At 50.0% G+C, this 23505-nt stretch overlaps 1 protein-coding gene across 6 annotated transcripts in view; it reads right to left on the minus strand.

Annotated features, from left to right (window-relative positions):
* Positions 1-1027: 1027 nt before the first annotated feature.
* The window catches only part of GLYR1 (glyoxylate reductase 1 homolog), a 28478-nt gene continuing 6000 nt past the window's right edge, over positions 1028-23505 (minus strand). Inside the window, exons 4-17 of one of the 6 annotated variants that reach the window (XM_056866513.1) lie at positions 17401-17539; positions 16660-16875; positions 13159-13236; positions 12479-12535; positions 12265-12303; positions 12074-12147; positions 9586-9654; positions 8422-8521; positions 7034-7144; positions 5792-5893; positions 5450-5612; positions 3584-3763; positions 2708-2832; positions 1028-1218 (exon numbers count right to left, since the gene is read on the minus strand). In XM_056866513.1, the coding sequence (XP_056722491.1) occupies positions 1144-1218; positions 2708-2832; positions 3584-3763; positions 5450-5612; positions 5792-5893; positions 7034-7144; positions 8422-8521; positions 9586-9654; positions 12074-12147; positions 12265-12303; positions 12479-12535; positions 13159-13236; positions 16660-16875; positions 17401-17539 (1528 nt within the window). In that variant the 3' untranslated portion in view covers positions 1028-1143. Of the gene's footprint in view, positions 1219-2707; positions 2833-3583; positions 3764-5449; positions 5613-5791; positions 5894-7033; positions 7145-8421; positions 8522-9585; positions 9655-12073; positions 12148-12252; positions 12304-12478; positions 12536-13149; positions 13237-16659; positions 16876-17400; positions 17540-23505 lie in introns of all 6 variants that reach the window. The other 5 variants (XM_056866511.1, XM_056866512.1, XM_056866510.1 and 2 more) reach the window with 5 other exon arrangements.

Consider the following 23505-nt stretch of genomic DNA (forward strand, 5'->3'; position numbering starts at 1 on the left):
CAGAGGCTGCCGGGTATCGGACTGGCGGGTAGCTCGCTAGTCAACGCTCGCTAAAGGGGTTATCGCTTCCAATTTCAGCGATGGAAAAACTTGGGAAGTTGAGTTTCCAGCTGAAATCCCAGAGCGCCCTCAAGCCACACCTTCCCGCCACACGACTCCAAGAATTCTCCCGCCCAACAGCCTCAGGAAATGCAGGGAGTTATTGCACGGGTCTCAAAAGGATATGAGAGCTTACTCTTTCCCTCATCTAACACACCACACACACAATTTCATTGCCTGAATGTTTTAAAAACGCAAAACTGTTTTACAAATGATGCTTGGGGCAGATCAACCTTTTGGGAATCTGTGCATTCTCGGTGCTCAAGCTTCGCTGTCATACACCAGGGACCACATTCTTTAAAAACCAAGCTGCGTCGGGTGGGGAAGGCAAAGATCTAATTCTGCCATTCTTATGAGAAATATTTCCTTTGGGATGTTGGGTGCAGGGGGCACGGGTGGGGAACAGCTCCTGAAACACTTATGCCGAGTCTAGGGCCGCCGCTCTCCTGACCAATCCATTCCTCCAGGAAAGAAACAACCACACAGGAAACAGGTATCCCATCCCAAAGGCGGCCTGGAGCCATCTCGACGTTCGCAGGCAGGTGGAACCTCCGCCGGTCGACCATCCCTAGCGCAGGAGGGGGGCAGCGTACACATTACCCACGGCAAAAAAAGCAAAACAGCAGTTTAAAAGAAACAGGAACCTTGGGACACTCGTACAACCAAGTAGCAAAAAAGAAACCGAGCAGCAGATACCCCTACAAGAGTCCGGGGATTCGGGGGATGACCTGTCGCCAATTCCATTCTGTGACTCTCAGAGCAGGGTAACGGATTCACCGTCCAGATGGCAACGGCTGCGTCCGTCCTCACCTCCGATTCTTGCTCCCGCCGGCATGGGGAGGCTTGGCTGTCACCTGCTCTTGTGGCAGATACCAAAGAGGGTTTTTTATTTTGTATTTAAAAAAAAAAGAGAGAGAAGAAAATGGAGGGGGCGGGAGAAAGGAGAGAGAGAGACAGACAGAGATGGACTGGTCCAGAGTTGAAAACCCAGTATTCATCATCATAATTAATAATCATGGTATTAACAATAAGAACGGAGTAGCCCTAGTGGATGTAGGCCCTGTACACAGCGGACATATCGTTGTCTGATTGGTCCAATGCTTTCGCCCTTTTGTAGACCTGCGGGAGACACAAGGAGGAACAGAAGGGGGTCAGCCTCCCTTTCCAGAATCAGCACCGTCAGCTACCATCCAGCAGATGGCTGCTTCCAAAGAACAAGAAGCTTAAGAACCTCCAGAAAGTGGTCAAACACCTCCTCTGCAAGCGTCAAACCAGGGAACGAATCAGAACCCGTCCGTCTACACAGAGGGTAGCAACGTGAGGCCTCTGCAGGCCGTATCCTACCCCACGCACCTTGCCCCCGGGGGGCTTTTCACCGCCTGGCAGCAACAAGGCACTGTTCGGGCCAGATTTAGCCATAATCCTTGCACTGCCTCTCTCCGAGCAACGCAAAATATCAATAGGGGAGTGGTACCCAAAGCACATATATATAAAGAGAAAAAAATACTACTATACACCTGAATGTAATGGGAAGATGATCCTGAAGGAGCGACCCTTTCTCCAAAAAGAGTTTTACACAAAAGGTTTTTTGTAAGTTACTCGACCTAACTAACTTATATGCAAATTTAAGAGAGACCACTCTTTTTCTCCATGGGGGTGGGGGAACCCCTGGCCTTCCTTTCAGGCAAGCAGGGTAGTTTTAAACCCATGCAACAGTCTGAAGGACACATGATGGAGCAACAGGGCTGAGTCCAGATGGGAGACTGCCTGGGAACCTGACACAGAAGAAAGGTGGAAGAAACAGAGCAAAGATATAAATTCAATTAACTAGCAAGTGATATGTCAACATGCAATCAAATCCAATTCTGACGACCAAGTTCTACAGGCTTAATGCTAGCCTTGGGGAAAAAAACCTCCACCTTAATTAGAAAGTGCTTCTGGTCTAAACAAATACTTGAATTCAGAGAATGTGGCAGGTCAGCAAGTGGAGAAAAGTCCACTGGCTGCAGAACACCGACCTATGTGTGCTGACTCCCTAGATAAGGTGTGCAGAAGCAACTATTTCTTATTTTCGTTTACAGTCTGCCTGTCTCACTGGGGCCCAGTGCGAATTACAAGTACGATTAAAAAAAAAAAAAAACCCTTTTCCGTCAATCATAAAGATGTGATAACGTTTGATTCTAACAGCAAGCGGATGCTCTTGGCCTATCTTAAAGGCACAGGTGGTCACAGCCCTTTGAGTAACTACGGTATTTCCCGCTAGGGGGTGGTAACAGACCCAACCCTCACAACAGGCTCCCTTCCTCCATCTGGATGCTGTTTCAAGCCACCAGAACGACTCCAGAATTCAGTCCCTTTGCTTGACTTTGAGCCAGATAGTGTCTCTCATACTGCCTTGGAAAGACCGGAATGAGCAAACGAATTGACGTTACCATCTGAAAAACGCTTCTCTCTCAGAGAGGTGCGCATGGGGAAAAATGCCTTTGGAGTTCCAACATCTCCAAGACCACAAACAGAGTAGGCCTGCAGCCAGACCCGGAGATACTCTTTTTTCCAGAAGTAGACCCTGAGACAAGAATGAACCGGGGTGGTTCTGGACAAGCCCTACCTCGTTGGCGGCAGCTGCCATGGGAGTTGGGTGGTTGACGGAGTCGCCTAGTGCAATGGCTAATCTGAGATCCTTCTGGATGTATTTCAGGTAGAAATCTGGTTTAAAGTTTCCTTGCAGGATGTCTGGAAAAGAAGAAGGGAAAGGCAGCGCTGATGAACCCGGGGAAGATTTTTTTTACATTCCACTCTCCCAACTGCTGTCGACTGCTTTTCGCCTAACGGATTTCACAGCCACCTCCAAATCCCACCCACTTAAAGGCCACCTGACGGTGAGTCACGCTGCTGGTACACATCGCCTGCTGTTTAGTGGAAGGGACAGGCCTCATGTGGAGGTCGTTGCCACTACTGCTGAGGCCCTTTTCGCTCCAGGTGCCGAGGGCTGAATCTCCTCCTGAGCAAAGCACACCGCCCACTGCTGCGCTACGGCCTCTGTCATTACCTTGCCCGTTTAAGGCCCCAGCAGAGGCTGCTGCCCAGGGAGCGACATGCGTGCCTGGCCAGCAGGGTCCAAACAACACATCTCAACTTGGGCTTGGGGAGACCCAAGTTGAAGTTTCACTGCAACAAGTCTACCCTGCACCTCTGCTGGGAGCAGGGTTGCCAACTGCGGGGCTTGAGGAGGGGTGGAAACTTAGTGGGATACGAGGCCATAGAAGTTCACCCTCCACACCAGCCATTTCCCCCGCCCCCAAGGGAGCGGATTCCTGTAGCCTGGACATCAGGGTATCATTTCAGGAGATCTCCAGGCCTCACCTAGAGGCTGGCAACCCTAAGAGCCCCACAAGCAGTCTTTATTCCCCCCCCTTTCAATGCTACTCTGCAGCTGGCCAGTGACACTGGCCGAAAGAGGAAGAAGGATGGGAGGGGGTTTTACTTTGGCACTTCTGGTCCAAGAAGATGCTGGCGAGCTGTCCTTGGTTCAGGATGTCCAGAAGGGTCTGCTGGGACTGACCGGTCACTTGGGCCAGAGTCAGGCCTTCTGCTATGGTGGCCATGAAGCTCCCCTGGACCATGTTCACGATCAGCATCATCTTGGCGGCGTTGCCCACTTCCCCTGAGTGGAAAGAAGAGAGGCATCCTGCAGGACAGCCTTCCATAACGCCCCTCAAAAGGGTGAAGCCGCCAACCCATGCCCAGCTCGCTGGGATCCAAAAGCCTTTGGAAAAGTATCCAGTCGTACCCACTCTTCTTCCTCTCGTGAGTGAGGAGAGAGAGCCACTGAGATGGCTTCTCTCTTCCCAACGCTTTTTGTTCAATGAAATTGCCTGGGGTCAGTAGGAGGAAGAGATTAATGCCCAAAATTGTTTGAAAACACAATTCCTTGAGGCATTTATTAAAGCATTCCATCCGTTATAAATTGTTTCACGTTTCTTCCCATGGATCATAGATTTATATTTCCCTTTTGATTGGAGAAGATCCCAAAGAGATAGAGAGTTATGGCAACTCCTAAATCTTCGATGTTTGATTTGTATAACTTTTTTCATGGTCCTGCATTCCTTATTGAGCCATGGGCTATAGAAATTCTTGGTTCTTGATTGTGTGCAGGTAAAAGCTGGCCTTAAAAGTTCTAATAATTTGGCCAAAATTACAGGGGCACTTTCTATTTTCTGCCTGTTTTCCAGTACATTAACTAGTGCCTGGGCATTGGGAGCGGCTACTCTAGCTTCACATGGGTAGACCAACGAGCTGGCACTTTGGGGTCAGGAAGCAATCTTCCTCCAGGCTAATTGGCCAGGGATACTGGAGGATTTTTTTTTTTTTTTTGCCATCTTCTGGGCATGGAGCAGGGGTAACTGGGAGTGCGTGTGTGGGGGAGGTAGTTGTGAATTTTCTGCATTGTGCAGGGGGTTGGACTAGATTACCCTGGTGGTTTATATCTGGTATGTTTTTATGCTGGTCTTGGACCGTATTAAACTCTCTTTGTACTTTGTACCCTGGTGGTCCCTTCCAACTATGATTCCTCACTGGTCTTCAGCAACCCCAGTATACCCATCCTGAGCTCCTAACCCTGGTTGTCTCTAACAGGGTGGATTGTGGTTAAGATTATGATGACCGAAGGTACCGAAGGCCTAGATTACTACAAGCCCTTTGGTCTGTTCAAGACCAGCTTGTGAAACATCGTGGTTTTCCCCCCTCTCAATTATTTTCATGTATGTTAGAACCCTAGTTCACAGCAGCGACTGGTTCCATAAGCACAAGACTGCTTTCTTCCTCAGAAGAATGCAAAAACAGGTGGCAACATAATAATAATAATAAGAAAAAGAGTTGGTTTTTACATGCTGACTTTCTCTACCACTTAAGGGAGACTCAAACCGGCTTACAATCGCCTTCCCTTCCCCTCCCCACAACAGACACCCTGTGAGGTAGGCGGGACTGAGAGAGTGTGACTAGCCCAAGGTCACCCAGCTGGCTTCGTGTGGAGGAGCGGGGAAACAAACCCAGTTCACCAGATTATCCTCCGCTGCTCATGTGGAGGAGTGGGGAATCAAACCCGGTTCTCCAGATCAGAATCCACCGCTCCAACCACTGCTCTTAACCACTACCCCATGCTGGTGTATGTGTGGGGAATATTCAATTGCCTTCGGCCCACCGGTTTGAAAGAGCATGAGTTGAGAGCACTGAGTATCAAATTTGACCTTAATTCTAAGCTAAGTTCACGTGCACCCAAACAGAAGACTTTGTGGGCAAAGGAGCTTTGTTGGCATCTGAGCAAGACCTGCAATGGAATAGAGGGAATTACCTAGGAAAAAAGAGGTCTTCCCCATAGCCTGGAAACAACTACTGCAGTCCTCATACAAGCCTCTGTCCCCAGCAGCTAAGATCACCAGCATCCCATCGTTGGATAGCTGCTGATTCCCTGAGACGGGGGCTTCCAGGAAGCGGCCACCCCTGGAGACGATCACCTGGAAGGGGATGACAGAAGGAGATGAGTCACAACCCACTTCGGAGTCCTGACTTTGGAGTGAGGAACTGGAAGTCGCAACGCCTACAAACGAGCATTGTGTCGGCTATGAGCAAGGCCCACGAACAGCCACAAGGTCCACCCCGGGAAGCGTCAGACGTTCCAGTCCAGCATGGTTACCTGGGCCAGCTCCGTAACTGTTTCCGCGTCCACGGTGGACATGTCCACGTAGCACTTCCCCGGACGTATCCCCTGGAGCACCCCACTAGGACCAAGCACCAGCTGTGGGAACAGAAGAGCGGTAAAGCAATAGGGTGTCTGCAGAGCAAAGCTGACCTCACCACTGCCTAACGCGGATTCAGGTTCCTGGGAGTCTTACGTGCTCTCAAAACCAGAAGGCTGAGGCCGAAGGAATTCGGAGGTTAGATCAGGGGGTCCCCCAAACGTTTGAGCCTGCGAGCACCTCTGGAATTCTGACGCAGGATTGGGGGCACAGCCACAAAATGGCTGCTGCAGGAAGTGAAGCCACATACACAAAGGAACGTAAGGAAAGCCATACTGGATCAGACCAAGGCCCATCAAGTCCAGCAGTCTGTTCACACAATGGCCAACCAGGGGCCTCTAGGAAGCCCACAAACAAGATGACGACAGCAGCATTGTCCTGCCTGTGTTCCACAGCACCTCATATATTCGGCATGCTCCTCCGATCCTGGAGAGAATAGGTATGCATCATGACCAGTATCCATTTTAACTAGTAGCCATGAATACCCCTCTCCTCCATGAACATGTCCACTCCCTTCTTAAAGCCTTCCAAGTTGGTAGCCATCACCACATCCTGGGGCAGGGAGTTCCACAATTTAACTATGTGTTGTGTGAAGCCCAAGTGAAGGGGAGAAGGGGGGTCATTAAAAAATCCACCAGGAAAGAGGGGTGAGATTATAAAGCAAATGCTATGGTAGCAGCTGCCACTGAAATGTCATCTCCGTCTGCACAGAGAAAGAGATAGACACTGCACAGGACCTCCCACTTTTCAGTCACCTTTGTTAGAAACTAACTGAAAGCATGCAGCTGCCTTCTACTGAATCAGATCATCAGTCCATCGAGCTCAGTATTGTCTACACAGGCGGGCAGTGGCTCACCAGGGAGCTCTACCACCAAGCCGTGGCCCCTCCGCCAGTTTAAAGCAGAACTCTCTATTCCCCCCCCCGACTTTATAAAGATTTATTTCAATTGGTTAAAAGAAAATGGACTCTCAAATTTTTGGGACTGACATTCTGCAACATTAATCATAAAAAAAAGCACCAGAGAATTTATTCATCTGTAGCCAACAACTGCTGGAAAGGGTTTGGGAAAGACAACGATATTCCACGTTAACATCCTGAGACAGAGAGGTGCGCACAAGCAAAAAGAGGTAATCCTTACATCCTTGGCCGCCTTGGGATCGGAGACGCAGGCGAAAGTGATGTCACAGGTCGAGACCACTTCTGCGGGGGTTCTTCCCAAGCGTGCCCCCTCCTGGATGAACAAATCACACTGCAACAGACACAACAGTCAGAGGCAAATGGCACCAGGTCATCTGAAAGGGCCACTGCTAAAAAGGAGCGTGTCCTCTCTCTCCCTCTCCCTCACGCACAAGATGCAGTCCTGCATTTGCCCCTCCACAAGGACAACCCTCTCCAGTGAAGCCCCATCAGGAAAACCCACAGATTCCCAGGGACTGCTGGGCTCCAGAGCAGCTTAGCTGGGCCACAAGCTCAGCAGCAGAGACTGCGGGCAACCTTCTCCTGCGGGCACGGCGGGCAAACCACTCCCAGGGGTCGGGCCTCAGCTCTCAGGCTGCGGTGGTGGTGGTGGAAAGCACTGTCGAGTTGCAGCCGATTCGTGGTGACCCCGTAGGGTTTTCAAGGCAGAGGTGGTCTGCCATTGCCTGCCACTGAGTAGCAACCCTGGACTTTCCTAGTGGTCTCCCATCCAAGTACTAACCGGGGCCGGGTCTGGCCATCCAGGTCAGGGCACTCGGCCTGTGGAGCACCTTATCTGCCCTGACCGCTGGGAGAAGGCAGCCTGCTACTTTCCACTGCTACTTTCTCTCCAAAACCTTGGCGCCAACACAACGTGGGGGCAGCTGCTGCTGAGATCAGAAGGCAGACCTTTTGCTACCCGCCAGCATGAAAAATCGGGGTGGGGGAAAACCAAAAATAAAATAAAATACGAGGCCGAGGGAAGGAAGCTGTCGCCATGGCTACTGCGAAAAAGTGTGGCAATTTAAGCTAGCTTTGTCACAGCAGGCTCAGAAGCACACAACTCAAGCAGCCATTCCCAGCGCAACGGGCAGAGAAGCAAAGACAAGTGTCTCGAACTGTGGCCAATCGGCTTGTCTCATATCACAGCCCCCCTACGGGATCAGCTCAGTAAAACCCACCGGCCGGGCTCAAACACACTTGCGCCCGAGCCAGCGTGGTGTAGTGGTTAAGGGTGGTAATTTGGAGCGGTGGAGTTTGACCCGGAGAACCGGGTTTGATTCCCTACTCCTCCACATGAGCGGTGGAGGCTGATCTGGTGAACTGGGTTTGTTTCCCCCACTCCTACACACGAAGCCAGCTGGGTGACTTTGGGCTAGTCACAGTTCTCTTAGAGCTCTCTCAGCCCCACCTACTTTCACAGGGTGTCTGTTGTGGCGAGGGGAAGGGAAGGTGATTGTGAGCTGGTTTGAGTCTCCCTTAAGTGATAGAGTCGGCATATGAAAACCAACTCTTCTTCTTCTTCTTCTTCCTTGGCAAATGGAGGCCCCGCTTTGGCTACAAGCTTACCTTCTCTGCAGTCCGGTTCCAGACGGTGACGGTGTGCCCCATTTTCAGCAGGTTGGAGACAATGCCGCTCCCCATCAAGCCAAGGCCCAGGAACCCTATCCTAGGGAGGAGAGGAGACGGTTAGTGCTGGAGATCCACCTCAAGAGGCAGGGCACACACAGGGCTGCCCTTTCTTTCAAGACAGAAGTTCTTGGGGGTCCAGCGTCAGGAAAGCAGAGAGACCCACTGCCAGAGATCCCAGCCAGAAACCAAAGGGTGCAAAAGTAGTGCTTTTAAAAAATGATTCAGGAGACTTCCCACCATGCAGGCCTCTCTTTCAGCCTGGACAGATAAGTGAGCGTCCTCCAAGAAGAAGAATGTTTGTTTGTTACAGAGAACCACCAGCTCAAGGAGAGGCCTGGGATCAGCAGAGAGAGGAGTTACTTCAAAGCAGGGTCTTGGACTTGCTCGGGGGAGAAATTCGGGTTCAAATCTAGCTGACTTCTGGCTCTCCTTGGCTCAGAAATTCAGTGCGAGGATTATTTTTTAAAAAACCCCACCAAATCCACGTTTTGCAGGCTGAAAACTGCAACAGAACTGACTAGCATGCCCATAGGCAGCAGCCTCGAATCCCCTTGTAAAAAACTATAGTAAAGAACAAGAATTTGAAGGGGTGGTTCTATAGAAATTTGGCCCTTTCGGAACAGGATGTGACTGACGCACTCTGAAAGTTGTATTATGGGCCTGTGACTGGGGGTGGGGAGGGATGTTCCAAGATGCACACTAAAAGGGACCGACCAGCCACTGCCAAAACATACTGGTCTCACTTCTCACATACAAGACGTTCCCACCCCACACCATCTAGCCTTGACTCTTCTTCCCATTCCTTCATCGTTAACACCAGTCACTAATCCCACAGGGCTACGCAGCCCTCCCAGTGCAAACTCAGTCTCTTTGTGGAATATTACATTCTGTGCACAAGACTGATTGGAGGGGTACTGTTTTTCAATGAAATATCTGTAATCCTCCTCCTGTTATCCTATGTAAGGGTAACCGGAGACTCATTCCAAGCTTCTATTCACACCTTCAAACCAAAAAGAGCCTTCTAGCTGCTTAAAGATTTTTTTAAAAATTTTTTGGCTTTTGCTCCTACCGACGCACACGGGCCGTCCCTGCGGAATTCACCTGTTAGTGGCCACTCCAGGCTGGGGGTCAGGGAAAGGCTCCGCTAATGGGTCAAATTCCTTATCCAACCTAGCAACAGAAGAGAAAGGTGTGCTGTTGCACTCGGGAGGGACTTGCGTGCGCTTTCCAGTAAAAACGTAGGCAGGTCTACAAAAGAGGGCACCCGACTCAGACGCAGGAAGTTACTCTAAGAACCTCGCAGACGGGATGTGCTGCTGGTTGTCTTCTCATTGATGCCTCCAACTGGATCTGGACGAAGCGAACCACGGGCCCACGGAAGCTTCCTGTATGGCTGCCGCTCGGCTCACAGCCGGCTGCTCGTGCTGAGGTTACGCAAACCAACGGGATGGTAGTTGGGCAAGTCACTCCGAGGACAGCTCTGTGGCTGGGACTCAGCCAAGTTTTTCAGTACATCTTGAGATCCTCCAGGGAGCTGTGGTTTTTTTTGGGGGGGAGGGGGGCTGGTGCATTGTTCTCCCCTCCTCTGCAAAGTAAGTGAGGCTGAGGAGAGGAATGACTGAACAGCGAGCTTCGCGGTGAGTCGAGATTCGAACCCAAGCCTCCCCAAGGCTAGCCCAACTCTGTTACATCAGGCAGGCTGTCCATCGCCCTTCGTTGCCAGCTTATGGGTCGCTTGCTTTGTCCCTCCCTGTGCTATGGGGGGCGGGGGGAAGGGCTTACCTGAACGCCTTCATCGTTACTTTGGTTTCTCTTCAGCAGGGCTGTAAAACCGACATCCTGAGAGTCGGCGGCTGAAGCAGCAAAAAAAGTGGGTGGGGTCTGCTATTGTCGGCACAGGCGGGAAATCGCCTCCACGAGTGAAACAGGAAGTCTGGCTCCTGTCACTCAGGGTAGGGGACAGGAAGTGCCTGAAGAGTGAAGTGTAACAGAGTGTAACATTCCTGGAAGGTACAAGGAGGACCACCTCTTCCTTTGAGAGTCAGCTCTCTGACACACCGAGGGGAGGGCAGGGGCGGCAAGTTTGACAAGGCTCATGTCAAACGGAAGCTCCTGGCAGGTCTCTGCAGAAGAAAGCACACGGTGGCGGTTTTTATCACTCGCAGGCCTTTGTCGGTCCAGGAGGGGAACTCCCTGGAATAGCGCTCATGGGATTGCGATTATATCCTGCCCTTCTCTCGAGAGGCCCAGGGAAGGCAAACACGGGGGCTGCTCCAATTTGATCCACGTGCCTACCCCTGCGTGGCACAGTTTGGGTGATTGGCCCAAGGTCAACCAGAGAGATTCATTACCTGATTCTGGTCGATTTCGTCCAACCCGAGCCATTTTCAGAGAATGAGGGAAAAGACCATTGGAGGGGGGGGGGCAGATTACAACGGTAAACTCTGCCCATACCTATGGCTCTTCGCTGTTCCAGGGCTCTTCACAGCATACAGGAAGCCAAAAGCATGCCCACTCGTAAGGCGTAGTCATTTTTTTTGCCCGCGCTTCGCCAACCAAGGACTCAAAGGGGGCAATAGTGAATTCTATAATGTCCCATTTACAATAATCACACATGTGGTAAGCCACCACACCACCCACCACCACAAAGGTCAACTGTCAGTCCCTGGAATCATTCAAACACTAGCCCTCCACCCCATCCCATTCTAAAGAGTGTCACCTTGTATGATTTCACAGAAGCCAGCAATAAGGATGTCCCTCGTTTAAGTATTTGGAAGGAACAAAGAGCTCTAGATTGAGCAGTGACCAGTTTAACAAGCTTACAGGCAAGAATGACAAGGAGATCCTGACTGGGACCGTACTGGTGGAGATGCACGAGCCAATGGATGGGGCTCTTGCTGCCGCAATCCACCCCCACTCCGTGAACATGCATTCTCCCCATTGACAATGTCCGAAAAGGGCTGCTCTACCTCTGGGCTGTGATGGTCTCTCGACACAGAGAAAAGCCATTCCATCCAGGTCTCTCCAGTGAGGATTGGAACTGTCGTAAGGCCAGCTGTTGGGAGGGGGGGTTAGGCATGACCCCCGGCCAAGGAAACCACTGTGTCCATTATGCATGCAGATGCTCGTTGCCAATACCCAAGTGTAGCCAGGAGGTCCTGGCCCTCCAATGGCTACAAGGCGATGTAGTCGCGTGGCTAGTTCTGCATGCAAATTTTCTCAACCCCAGGAAGCCCGTCTCCTACCGAGACTGAAATCTCTGAGCAAACGTCCACGTCAATCGCCTGCAAGATCTATGCAGCAGAAGTCTATGGCACATGGACGTTGTTCATGCTGCAATGTTAGCTATCAAACACCTCTCCTTTGAGCTGGAGGGACGGACGCTCGGGAGTACAGCTGCCGGGGGCATCCTCCCATACGAAGTAGCACATGCTCAACTCAGAGTTCAAATGGAGGCGGGCAAGCAAAAACACGGGACCGTACTGAAGTGGGTTCAGGCCACTGGCTGCCTCCCCTCCCCCACCCGTCAAAAGCAGGCCTGGAAGGGTTAAGAAAACCCCCCACACACACACAAAAGGGAGGCTCTCACTTCTTATCTGTAGGTGTGATGCTGCCGTTGATCGCTGTGCTGTCTGCTGCCTGTATGGAGGTGGATCCGGTCTCCTGGCGGGGGGGAGAGAACACAAAAGAACCGTTTCACTTCAGAGCAAGGAAGCCGTCTATCTGGAGACGTCAACAAAGGCGGGTCAAAAGCAAAGTCTGCTGTACCTCTTCACACACCTTCAGCTTCTTCGAGATGGCTTGATAGCAAACAGCCGGCTGCATGGCAAGAGGGGGAAGGGAAAAAACACATTTTGGAGGAGTCCAACAAACATCTTTGCTCTGTCAAAGGCTGGCGGTTCGTATCCTTTGCCCCTAAGAACAAACCGGAGACCCACACCCCAAGCCTACTTGCCTCGGATTCTCATTCGACATCGCCCAAACCTGTGCTCACCTTTTCTGTCTGGCTAAGCAGGAAGTGATGGAAATGCGGGTCGCCGTCTTTCACAGGCTGTAATTGCAAAGAGGAAAACATGGCATCATCCTTTGTAGCCTAAGTTGGTATATGTAAAAGGACAATACAAAAGGATGTGTACCAAGGAGTCCACTGACTGAAGAGGGCAGGGACACAGCCAGTCTGAAAAAGGGATCTTTAGCATACGGCCCAGAAAAACCATTGAAAAAGGGCAATTAAATCTCAAGTGTATAAAGATTTTACATAACTTTGGACTAACCAGAGAATCCATATAGGAAGGAAGATTACCCTTAGACAACAGGCCCAGGGCAAGTGCAATCAGCTACCAGAACGGTTACCCACAGGAGTGTTCAGTTCAAGCATTTTCCCTGCAGGATCTGCCCTGCTGGAGGGGATTTAGTGGAGGGTCTGTAAACTCACGTGCGCTCCCCTGAACCGCTACCTGCCTTGGCTGGGCAATTACTGACTAGCAAGAATAAGGGAATACTTTTTGTTGGAAAAAGGAGGCAGGAAAGCAAGGAAGCGGGGGGTAAAGTCTCTTTCCCCATCCCCCAAAAAAACCCAGGCTTCCTGAGAAGGAACTGCAGCCTGGGCATGGCCCCTGGATAATTGGGGTCTACGGAACGGGGATGCTGATAGCACTGAATCACCTCGCTGACGCTGGGTGGCCATTTGAAGCCCGCCACGGTCCCCGTCATCATTCGCTTCACCGTGCTGGATTCTGGGATGGTCAGGTCCTGCAGAGAAACAAGGAAGGCAATCATAGTGGCTGCGTGGCAACGAGGCCTCAAAAGCTGGGGATGCTGATGAGCAAGTGAGCAAGCAAGAGTTGCGCGGAAGGCCGCAAGAAGTTTATCTCCTGTGCATTGCCCAAATCCCCTCTTAAAAGAGATTGCTCGGGGGGGGGGGGGGAGAGAGGAAGGCTATCTCCCCAAAACAGCAGAGGAGTAAGAGGCTTGCAAAACAGTACAAGAGTTGGGGGGACGGACGGACTCGCAGTATGACAGGTTATGACCACGGGGGAGAATGGCTGGACTGAACGTAAGGAGGGACTTCCATGCGTCAGGCAACCCAGTGGGAGGGGAGGGTTCGCCTGTACACTGTAACATGAGAACATGAAGAGACCTCAGTGCTGCAATATTGCCTTCCCCACATTTCCGGGTTTGTTCATTGGCCAACATGTTACTGATGCTGGCTTCGACGGCTACTGGTAGGCAGGCAGGAAATCATTTTCATCCTGATACTGTACTTCACTGTTTTTGTTTTTCTTTAAAGAAGTTAATTGTACTGATTTTTACTGAATGTGCATTTTAGGTACTGTTCCCTGCCCCAAAGCCTCCGGAAACAGTGAGGCAGAAAGCCTGCTGGATCAAATCAACTAAAATTAAGAAGAGAGACAAAATGGCAGCTTCAGATCGACGAAGTGATCCAAGCGAGGTGAATCCAAGTGCGGTCTTGTCAGAAGCGAGCCCCGTTGAGACTTATTCTCTCGTAAGGTTGCTTGAGACGGTGGCCCCAGCGTCAACACACTAACATGTGGCGGGGGTGCAGCGTCCGCTTCCCCAGCCGGGGTGTTGCTTATTCCCAGGCAGAAGGTAACGACTCCCTTGATTTTGCGCTGCGGTTTTTTTCTTGGCCACCATTGCCACGAAGAAATTTCTGAAGGCATCATGCAAGCAGGAAGAGGCAACATTATTCAAGAACTCCCCATTACGGACAAATCACATCCTGCTCTTCATTCAGTTGCTAAGGCCAGCGGAGGGGATGGGGTGAGCCTCTTCTGAGGGATGTAGGTTGACCCGGGTGGTGGTGGTGGCTGATTGGTGGACGACTTTAGGGGGAGGGGCTGTGGCTCAGCGGCAGAGCATCTGCTTGCCATACAGGTTCGATCCCTGGCATCTCCAGTTAAAGGTACCAGGCAAGTAGGTGATGTGAACGACCTCTACCGAGATCCTGGAGATCCGTTGCAGGTCTGAATAGACAATACTGACCTTGATGGACCAAGGGTCTGCTTCAGTATAAGGTGGCTTCATGTGCTCATGTGACCTTACAGCAAGGAGTCAGAGCAGACTGCCTATTCATCCCTCCTGGACCCAGTAAATGTCAAACCCGCCCACCTTTGCCACTGGAAGCCAGTCGCCTGAGACCCGGACAGGGCCGCGGCAAGCAGCAGCAGGAGCCTGCTCTTCTTGTTCTTCCCCCCTCTGGGGGTATATGTGAAGTTGCCCCCCCAACACAGGGCCCAGGGCGGCAGCCCGTCGCCCACTGGCTAAGACCCCCTCCGAATTTGAGGAATGGGGTATGTCTGTCTGGATGCCGCCTGTTAAGAGGTCACAAGTCACAAGGTTGGGGCGGGGGAGAGAAGAAAACAAGGCTAGGCCCAGAGTGTAGGGGAAGATGTCGGTGAACGCATCTCACTCCCAGACGTTGTTGACGTCACCTTGGCTGGGAGGTCCATACCAGGAGCTCCCTCAAGCTCCTCTGCAACACTGCCTCACTCCTTGAAAGAAGATGGGGCCCATTACTAGCTCAGCGGGTTTTTTAAAAAAAAGATCACCCAGTCGCTTGAGCCAACTTCCGTTCTTCCAGGGAACAGAGGGCTACGGTTACTAGGTTAAAGCCCGGACTACCCAGAGATGTATCCCTTCTACGAAAACAAGGCCGTGATCTGCACGCCGAGACTCTGGGAGGGTCAAACCAAAGCACAACTGCCTTTAGAGAAGGGGCGTTTCAGAGGGCAGTCGTGTTAGTCTGCAGTATCATAAGAACATAAGAAAGGTCCTGCTGGATCAGACTCAGGCCCATCAAGTCCAGCAGTCTGTTCACACAGTGGCCAACCAGGTGCCTCTAGGAAGCCCACAAGCAGGACGACTGCATCATTATCCTGCCTGTGTCTCACAGCACCTAATATGATAGGCATGCTCCTCTGATCCAGGAGAGAATAGGTATACATCATGACTAGAAGATAAGAAAGGCCCTGCTGGATCAGACCCAGGCCCATCAAGTCCAGCAGTGTGTTTACACAGTGGCCAACCAGGTGCCTCTAGGAGGCCCACCAAACAAGATCACAGAAGACTCCAGCCCAGCAGCACCTCAGAGACCAACAGGATTTTTCAGGGTGTGAGCTTTCGAGCTCCCTGATGAAGGGCACCTGACAAAGGGAGCTTTGACTCGCAGAAGCTCATACCCCCCAAAAAACGTGTTTGTCTCTAAGGTGCTATCGGACTCAAATCTAGAGGAGAGTTACAGAACCCCAAACGCTATCTCAAGCAGGCAAAGTACTGCTTCGAGGGTCACAGATAATGCATCGCAGTCCACACCTGAAAGAGCAATTGGAGATCAAAAGCCACAATGTCACAGGGCAAGGGGGGGGGGAAACGAAGCACAGGGAACAAGCTGACCGGGAACAGGCAGCATGTAATTCCTGCAAACTGTAGCTCTCCTATCATGTTATCTTTTGCCCAGATTTCAGGTTCAGCCCTGAGGAGCTCATTTATTCGAGTCAGTTCTTTGTACTGGTAAAATCCACAGCCAAAGGGCAAGCTTCCAACTTTCTGGAAAAGAACAGAGGCAGCAAGATGCTGGTGGTGGGTGGAGCCATCCAAGAGACCACAAAGGGGAAAATATCCGTATCAACAGCAGCCAGGGAACAGGAGCCCTCGGAAACCTCGGTCTTCTGGCTGGGCTATCCGCTTTCGCAAGCATTTCTTCATCCTTGTCCATAGTGCGGCTCAAACAACCGGCCCCACTCCATGTGACAGCACTGGAGGAGGGAAGGGGTGGGGGACCATAATCGGATCACACACACAGATGAGATGGACAGGCTAAACACCAAGTTTCCCTATGAACAGCCGGAATGACATCCTCTGGTTTCCTCTACTAGACGGAAGCCACCCCCAAGATGGAAACACAGGAGATACTCCTTGGCGGTTTCCCAAAAAGAAACAAAAGGGAGCGGCTCGAGAGCGATTCATACCCTGGCACTCGGCAAGAACCGACAACCAAGGCCACAAAACGACGTGATCGGCCGGTAAGACGTTCAGAGAGTCGAGCACATGCAACAGCCTCAACAAAGACGTCGTCCGCTCAGTCGGCTGATGAAGTTTATGTTCCACCCGGGCAAGCTCACGGGGAGCGGAGAGGAGATGCCAAACACAAACCTTCTCGTCTTTGGGGGGGCGCCCTCGCTTCCGAGGGCTCTGCTCGTACGTTCTCTTCAGCGGGGACTTGGAGCCTCGCTCCGAGGAGACCGAAGAGACTCTCTTTTTTGGCTTCCCGTCGGACAGCCCGCCTTTGCGTTTCTCTTCTCCTGACGATTTGCCCCTTTCTTCGCTGGAGTTCCTCCGGTTCTTCTCTTCAGCGGAATTGTGAGATGCCTGAGAGATTACAGAACAGAAGGGTGAGGGAAGAAAGGGGGGGCGCAAGCAGCAAGTGATCTCCTCCCTCTACAATGCAAGGAGGAGGAAATCTTGCCGGGCAGCTGAAGCACACCGAGCCCCCAAAATTGAGCGCAGACCAGGATCAAGGTACTAGTTAAGAAAGGAGATGGAAGAGAAAAGCAAAGCACAGCTATGTTTCCCCAGGAAAGGCCTGCTTTAAACAGGGGTGGGGGGGAAAACAGGCACAATTCTAACTCCAGAGGGGCACAGGCAAATTCCAAGACTGGGAGGATACATCTACTGGCCCTTCTGTCTCAGTGTACTGTAAGTACATCAGGGACTTTGCAGGCAGCTGCAGAACTTGATAGCTTCACAAATGTGATATTCGCCACTGTTGTAAAGAATGAATCCTGGAGACAATCGCCAGTCGCTTGCCCTCTCTAGCAATCCGCCGAAGGTCATGCGGAACTTAGCACCCGCCTCCATTGCTCCAAGGGCCCAGACTCCCTGGGAAACACTCACCTGGTCCTTGCCTTTGGCTTTCTTGAGGAATTCTTCCACTGCATCCACGGCCTGCTGGAACCTCTTGCCTTTGTTGATTTTGATCATCTCCTCTTTGTGGGCATGGTAAGGCTTCAGCTGCTCCACTTTAATCCAAGCACTGGGAAGAGAAACCACAAAATGCAGCGCTGCCCATCAAACACTCATCACTGGCGTTCCTGGCGACAGCAGAAACCCCTCTCGATCCAGCGAATAGCCTCCTCCTCCCCCCAAAACCAAGATTCTTGTTTTCATAGACAAGTGGCTATTCTGCTTAGCCGTTAGGGTCAATGCAGCCTTCTGCAGGAACACCCTCAGGCAGACAGACTTCAGCAAGCAACCTGCTAACAGTGCAGTCCTATGCAGAGTCACTCCGGCCCACGTCCACTGAAATCTATGGGCTTAGACTGAACTAACTCTGCATGGAACTGTCCTACAGGGATGAGCCCATGCTACACTCTCTCCTTAGCAACACTGATGCTCTGCCAGACTCCTGGCTTCAAGAAAAACCCAGGCCCTCAATCGCCTTTTCAGTCGAATGGCCACCCAACCCCCCAACATCTCTGTCAGGGGTACCGGTTTTTAAGCCCGGTCGCAGGCATGTGCAGCTTGGCTGGGCCAAGACAAGTCACTCTTGAACCAAGCACAAGAATGATGGGATGGAGGAAAACTCACCTCAACAGCGACCTCTTATTCCCCCCCCTCAATATTCTCAAGAGTATGACTATCATTAATGTATACCACCTCATCAAAATATCGTATTAAAAAACTCCTTCAGTGCCAAAGAAACTAGAAGCATGTTCTGGCACTGGAATATTCCGCTGCCTTCATTAAAATGTGCTTCTTCTACGTTCACTACTCCCCATTTTCTTCTTTAAATTATACATGCCGCTTCTTCTACACGAAGGAGCTGTCCTCTTTGGAAGCAAAATCTTTACAGCCAGCTTGCAAGACGTGAGCAATCTGCCACTAACCAAGACAATAGCCACAGAATTCCCAAAGACTTTTAAGCACTGCAATTCGGAAAAGCCACATCAATTAAATTCTGTAATGCCAGTGAGATCATCTCATCCTCCACCTGCTCCGAGCTTCTGGTGACAGAGGACTACAAATGCCCATAGATGTCTGGCATTCTTCTGTTAAAAGCATCTTTTTTAGAAACACACACAGATCATTTAACCTCGCAGTCAACAGAGATTCTACGGTTTTCCCTTCACCTTCCTTGGCAAAAGAACTCTGCAATCATCTGTTCCACTTAGCGCTGCCCTTGGTTCAGTCCCCTTCACAGGCGCAGGGACTGTGCTATATAAACTGGACAATCGCACATTCTGCTGTTAACACTGGCACAATCGTGCCTACTAACAACATTTCGTAAAGCCTTGGGAACTAGCAAATATAAAGACAAAGCATGCCGTTGAGCCGCAGCCGACTCAAGCCACCCCATAAAGGTCCAACTCATGGAGTTTTCAAGGCAAGAGATGAGCAGAGGTGGTTTGCCATTGCCTGCCTCTGCAGAGCAACCCTGGACTTCGTTGGTGGCCTCCCATCCAAGTACTAACCAGGGCCGACCCTGCTTAGCTTCCATCCAAGCTAGACTGGGCCATCCAAGCCAGGCTTAATAATTGGGTGTTGCCAGGTCGCAACTGACTCATTTGTGACCACAGGACCATGGGGTTTTCAAGGCAAGAGAAGAGCAGAGGTAGTTTTTGCACTGCCTTCCTCTGCATAGCAACCCGAGTCTTCCTCTGTGGAATCCCTGCTTAGTTTCCAAGTACTTATGAGACTGGGCTATTAGGGTAGCTACACTAGCAGATATGCTACCTTATTATCTTAAAACGTTCTTTCACTTCCTGATGTACCTCAGCACAGAAACCAAACACCTGCACCAAGAAAAGCTGAATTCTGAAGCCTGTGCCAACTCCAAAAATTTGCACCCTCCTTGTTATTTTGCATATTTTATTTAGTAAAAGAGGGCTTCTGAGATTTCCCAAGGCATTGGCCACAAATTTATCTTTGCAGACATCAGAGCCAAAAACTTGGTGGATTTTTAAAAAAAAGCAAACTAAGCTGTACAGGTTGAGTATCCCTCATCCAGACTGCTTGGGACCAGCAGTGGTCTGTATTTTGGATCTTTCTGTATTTTGGAATTTTTGCATATACATAATGAGATATTTGGGGATGGGACCCAACTCTAAACACGAAATCCATTTGTGTTTTATATACACATTATACACATAGCCTGAATATAATTTTAAATATTTTTAATAATTTTGTGTACAATGAACCATCAGAAAGCAAACTGGTATGTTGCTGAGGGCCTGTGAGGCAATGCCTGTATGCCAGCTCAAAAAAGTCCAGTTTTCGAGTCACTCTGGATATTGGATGACTGGATAAGGGATTCTCAGCCAGGAAGCTGAATTCTGTGGCAGATGCAACGTTCTTCAGTCCCTCTGCACAGAAACTGTACCTACGTACGCTTGAAGTGGGCATGGTAATTGCTGCATTTAACTGTACCGCGAGTTAAACTTCTCATACATGCTTACGGTGAGTTTTTGACATTTATATACTTTGTATAGCTTGACTAGAGACTGCCAACATCTCTTCCATCCATCTTTCTCTCTCCACACATTAAACTAGGCCACCGCACAAATGTTTTTCTCCTATCATATCCTTGAAAGATCCTTGACAGCTTCCACAGCTTGCCTGGCATTTCACAATACCCAGAACATTTATGTTTCAGAAATGTCACAGCCGGGAATGTTCAAAGGAAAGTCCCAAATCCTCCCAGGTTGCCGGCTGCTACTTAGTAGCCACTTGAGTCTCTAAACAAACTAAAGCTCTTAAAAAATTGCTTCTGTAGCCTTTGATAACCAAAGAGGCAGCCTAAGTTTTAAAGTAGATGGCAAGAACAAGGAAAATGGATGAATGAATCTGGGCTCAAAACCCTAAAAATTCAGCTGTTTGCCATGAGCTGAGTCATAAGAGCATAAGAAAAGCCATGGTGGATCAGACCAAGGCCCATCAAGTCCAGCAGTCTGTTCACACAGTGGCCTCTAGGAAGCCCACAAACAAGACAACTGCAGCAGCATTGTCCTGCCTGTGTTCCACAGCACCTAATAGGCCTGCTCCTCTGATCCTGGAGAGAATAGGTACGCATCATGACTAGTATCCATTTTTAACTAGTAGCCATGAATACCCCTCTCCTCCACGAACATGTCCAGTCCCCTCTTAAAGAAAACCAGTAAACAAAATGCAGCAGTGAGAACCAGAGACAGACCAGGTGCAACTCAGGTTGCTTTGAGGGGAGGCTCCAGCACCTGGTCTGTCTCTGGTTCTCGCTGCTGCGTTTTGTTTACTGATTCTCTTTGCTGCGAGTTTCTGAATTTTTCTCCCTGCTATTAATGTGATTGCTTATGTTGTAACTGTTCCAATTGTTGTTAGCTTCTGTGTTTTTTCAATAAGATTTTATTTTTGTTCATTAACAGAAATAAAAAAACAGAAAATAAAAACAGAATACAATTTCCTCAAAAGAAAAATATATATAAATACCATATGCTAAACAATAAATGATAATAACAATAATATTTAGGAGTAAATGGTGGTATATTAATAAACATTGAGCGGTGATGACCATAATAATAAAGCTAAGCATAAATTTCTGAAAACAATTTCCAAATATTGGGAAATAAATCCATATATAGTTGTCATCTACCTATTACTCATTCAAATGTGTTTTTTTCCTCTTAAACGCCTTTTAATAAGGTATAAAAAAAATAAACGAACAGTGCATTCTTAAGGAGAGTTACTCCAGTCTAAGCCTATTCATTTCAATGGGCTTAGACTGGAGTAGCTCTCTTTAAGAACATACATGAACATACATAAAGCTGCCTTATACTGAATCAGATCCTTGGTCCATCAAAGTCAGTATTGTCTACTCAGACCAGCAGCGGCTCTCCAGGCTGAGGTCTTTCACATCACCTGCCTGCCTAGTCCCTTTAACTGGAGATGCCAGGGATTGAACCTGGGACTTTCTACATGCCAAGCAGATGCTCTACCACTGAGCCACAGCCCCTCCCCAAGAATGCACTGTAAAGAATAGTACACAGCATATGACAATTCAGCTTCACCCTCCTCCACTCCCCATTTTATAAGAATAGCATGAATAACACACTTTCCATTTACGTGTCAACACAATGGACAGACAGAGCCATTTCAGCATTCGAAGATCTTTCTGGCTGGCTTTCACGCTGCGTGTTTATGGGTAAGCGGTTTCTCACTGACAGCAGTTCTTAGCCAGCTGAAACTCCTTTGGTTTCCCCCCCGCCTCTTGGTGGTGACCAATTTGAGCTCAGGGTGGAGTCGCTCCACTGCCTGCCTCTTCAGTTGAAGTGTTTCTTGGCACACACACTAGCTGGAGCTGTCAAGCCAGGATTTAATGCAGGAGGGCCCTAGACACCCGGGGGTTTTCCAAGGGGGCAGCGGCCATTTAGAGGCCGCTGCTGTGGGGAGCTGCTCGCGTTCTAGGCAAGCAGGTCAACACCAACTTCAGGCACCAGGGAAACACTCCAGGACTTTCGTTTCATCGACCCATGTTTTTTCTAATCCAAGAGATACCCGCTGTGGTGCCCATGAGTGCCATAGCACCTGCTGAAACTGCTCTTGGTGCCCCACCAAGGGTTTTTAGAAAGTGGAGTGGGTCGAGCAGGGCTCTTGCCCAGAAAGGCTTCTGATGGGCTGTGCCACTTGAAATAACATTGTTTCAGCGGCAGCTGCCATCAGTGTGTTGGATTCTATTCTCTCTTGTTCCTTTCCCAATGTGTTTTTTAAAATTACCCCTCTTCTCCCCTGCACTTGGGTTTCCTCCATGTGTGGGCTCAAAAAGATTGGGGATCCCTATTCTAATCCAACTAAGGCCATGGCATAGCCTCTGCTCAGCCATGCAGACTTCAAGCGTGTCAGGACCTGCCCTGTCCTAAAAGCACAGACACCAACTGTGCCCCTCCTGCCTGAGAAATGGCATCACCTGGCAAACGGAAGATCACGCAGGGCTGCCGATGCTGCGTTTCGCTTCCAATGTAGATTTGGGCAGGAAATTAAAGGCCTTTTATTACTAGCTTCGGTGCCGTGACAATTAAGCGTTTGAAAATTAGAAACTGGCCTCGGCAATGTTCAGTGCCACTGCTGTGGGCATGCGCCTCCCCCTCCCAGCAAGAAATTCTCACTGCTTTTGTTTGGTGGTTTGTGGTTACATCCCGCATTGTCACCAACCAGGATTCCCATCGTAGCCATGATCCTGAAGCTAAAAGACCACCCTCTCCCTACATCCACCCACCCAATTATTCAGAGCGGCCCACTAATCCCTTCCAGCCATGTCCTCAATCCACCAAGCACGGCTGGCTTCAAGGAGAGCCGCTTCTCTCTGTTATGCCTCCGACGCTGTGGAACAGCCTTCCAGAATGCACCCCCCTCCCTTCTGTCATTCCGCAGCGCGCACAAATCTGTACTCTCCCCAGAGGGCATTTGACCTGAATGGCATTAATCTCCAGCAGTTTTTGATTCTCTGCGTTGAGTTGCAGGACCGGGAGCGCGCATGGCACTTCAGTCTTACTATGGGTTTCACTGAGTGTACTTCAACTGCTTTCCTGAAGCTACTTCAAATTCTTTTGTACAAGCAAGGCTCACTCCCGCCGCCCCAGCAAGTCTTGGTTAAGAGAATGCTGGATTGGCATCAACCATGGTTAGTGTCGAGAAGCAGGTAATGGAGAACAAAGGAGGGGGAAGGAAGAAAGTGACACAATACATGTATTTTTTGCAAGATGGAAGCCGACCAGCTGGGATGCTCTAATCTGTAAAACTGTAATCCCTTTAGTTCAAAGCCCGAGACCACAACACCAGTAAAATGGATCCTAAAGCTCGATCCTCTGCATATTTAAAAAGAAGTGCCATTAAATTTATTGGGATTTAATTCTAGTCAACATGCATTGGGGGGCATGTTCCCCCATTGTTCTTGCTAAACTGCATGCTTTACTCTTTGCATAGGAACAGAAACCACTGATGAGGTTATCGCTGCAGTAGGAAACAGTAACG

The sequence above is a fragment of the Euleptes europaea genome, chromosome 21 (assembly GCF_029931775.1).
Source record: "Euleptes europaea isolate rEulEur1 chromosome 21, rEulEur1.hap1, whole genome shotgun sequence".
Lineage (NCBI taxonomy): Eukaryota > Metazoa > Chordata > Lepidosauria > Squamata > Sphaerodactylidae > Euleptes > Euleptes europaea.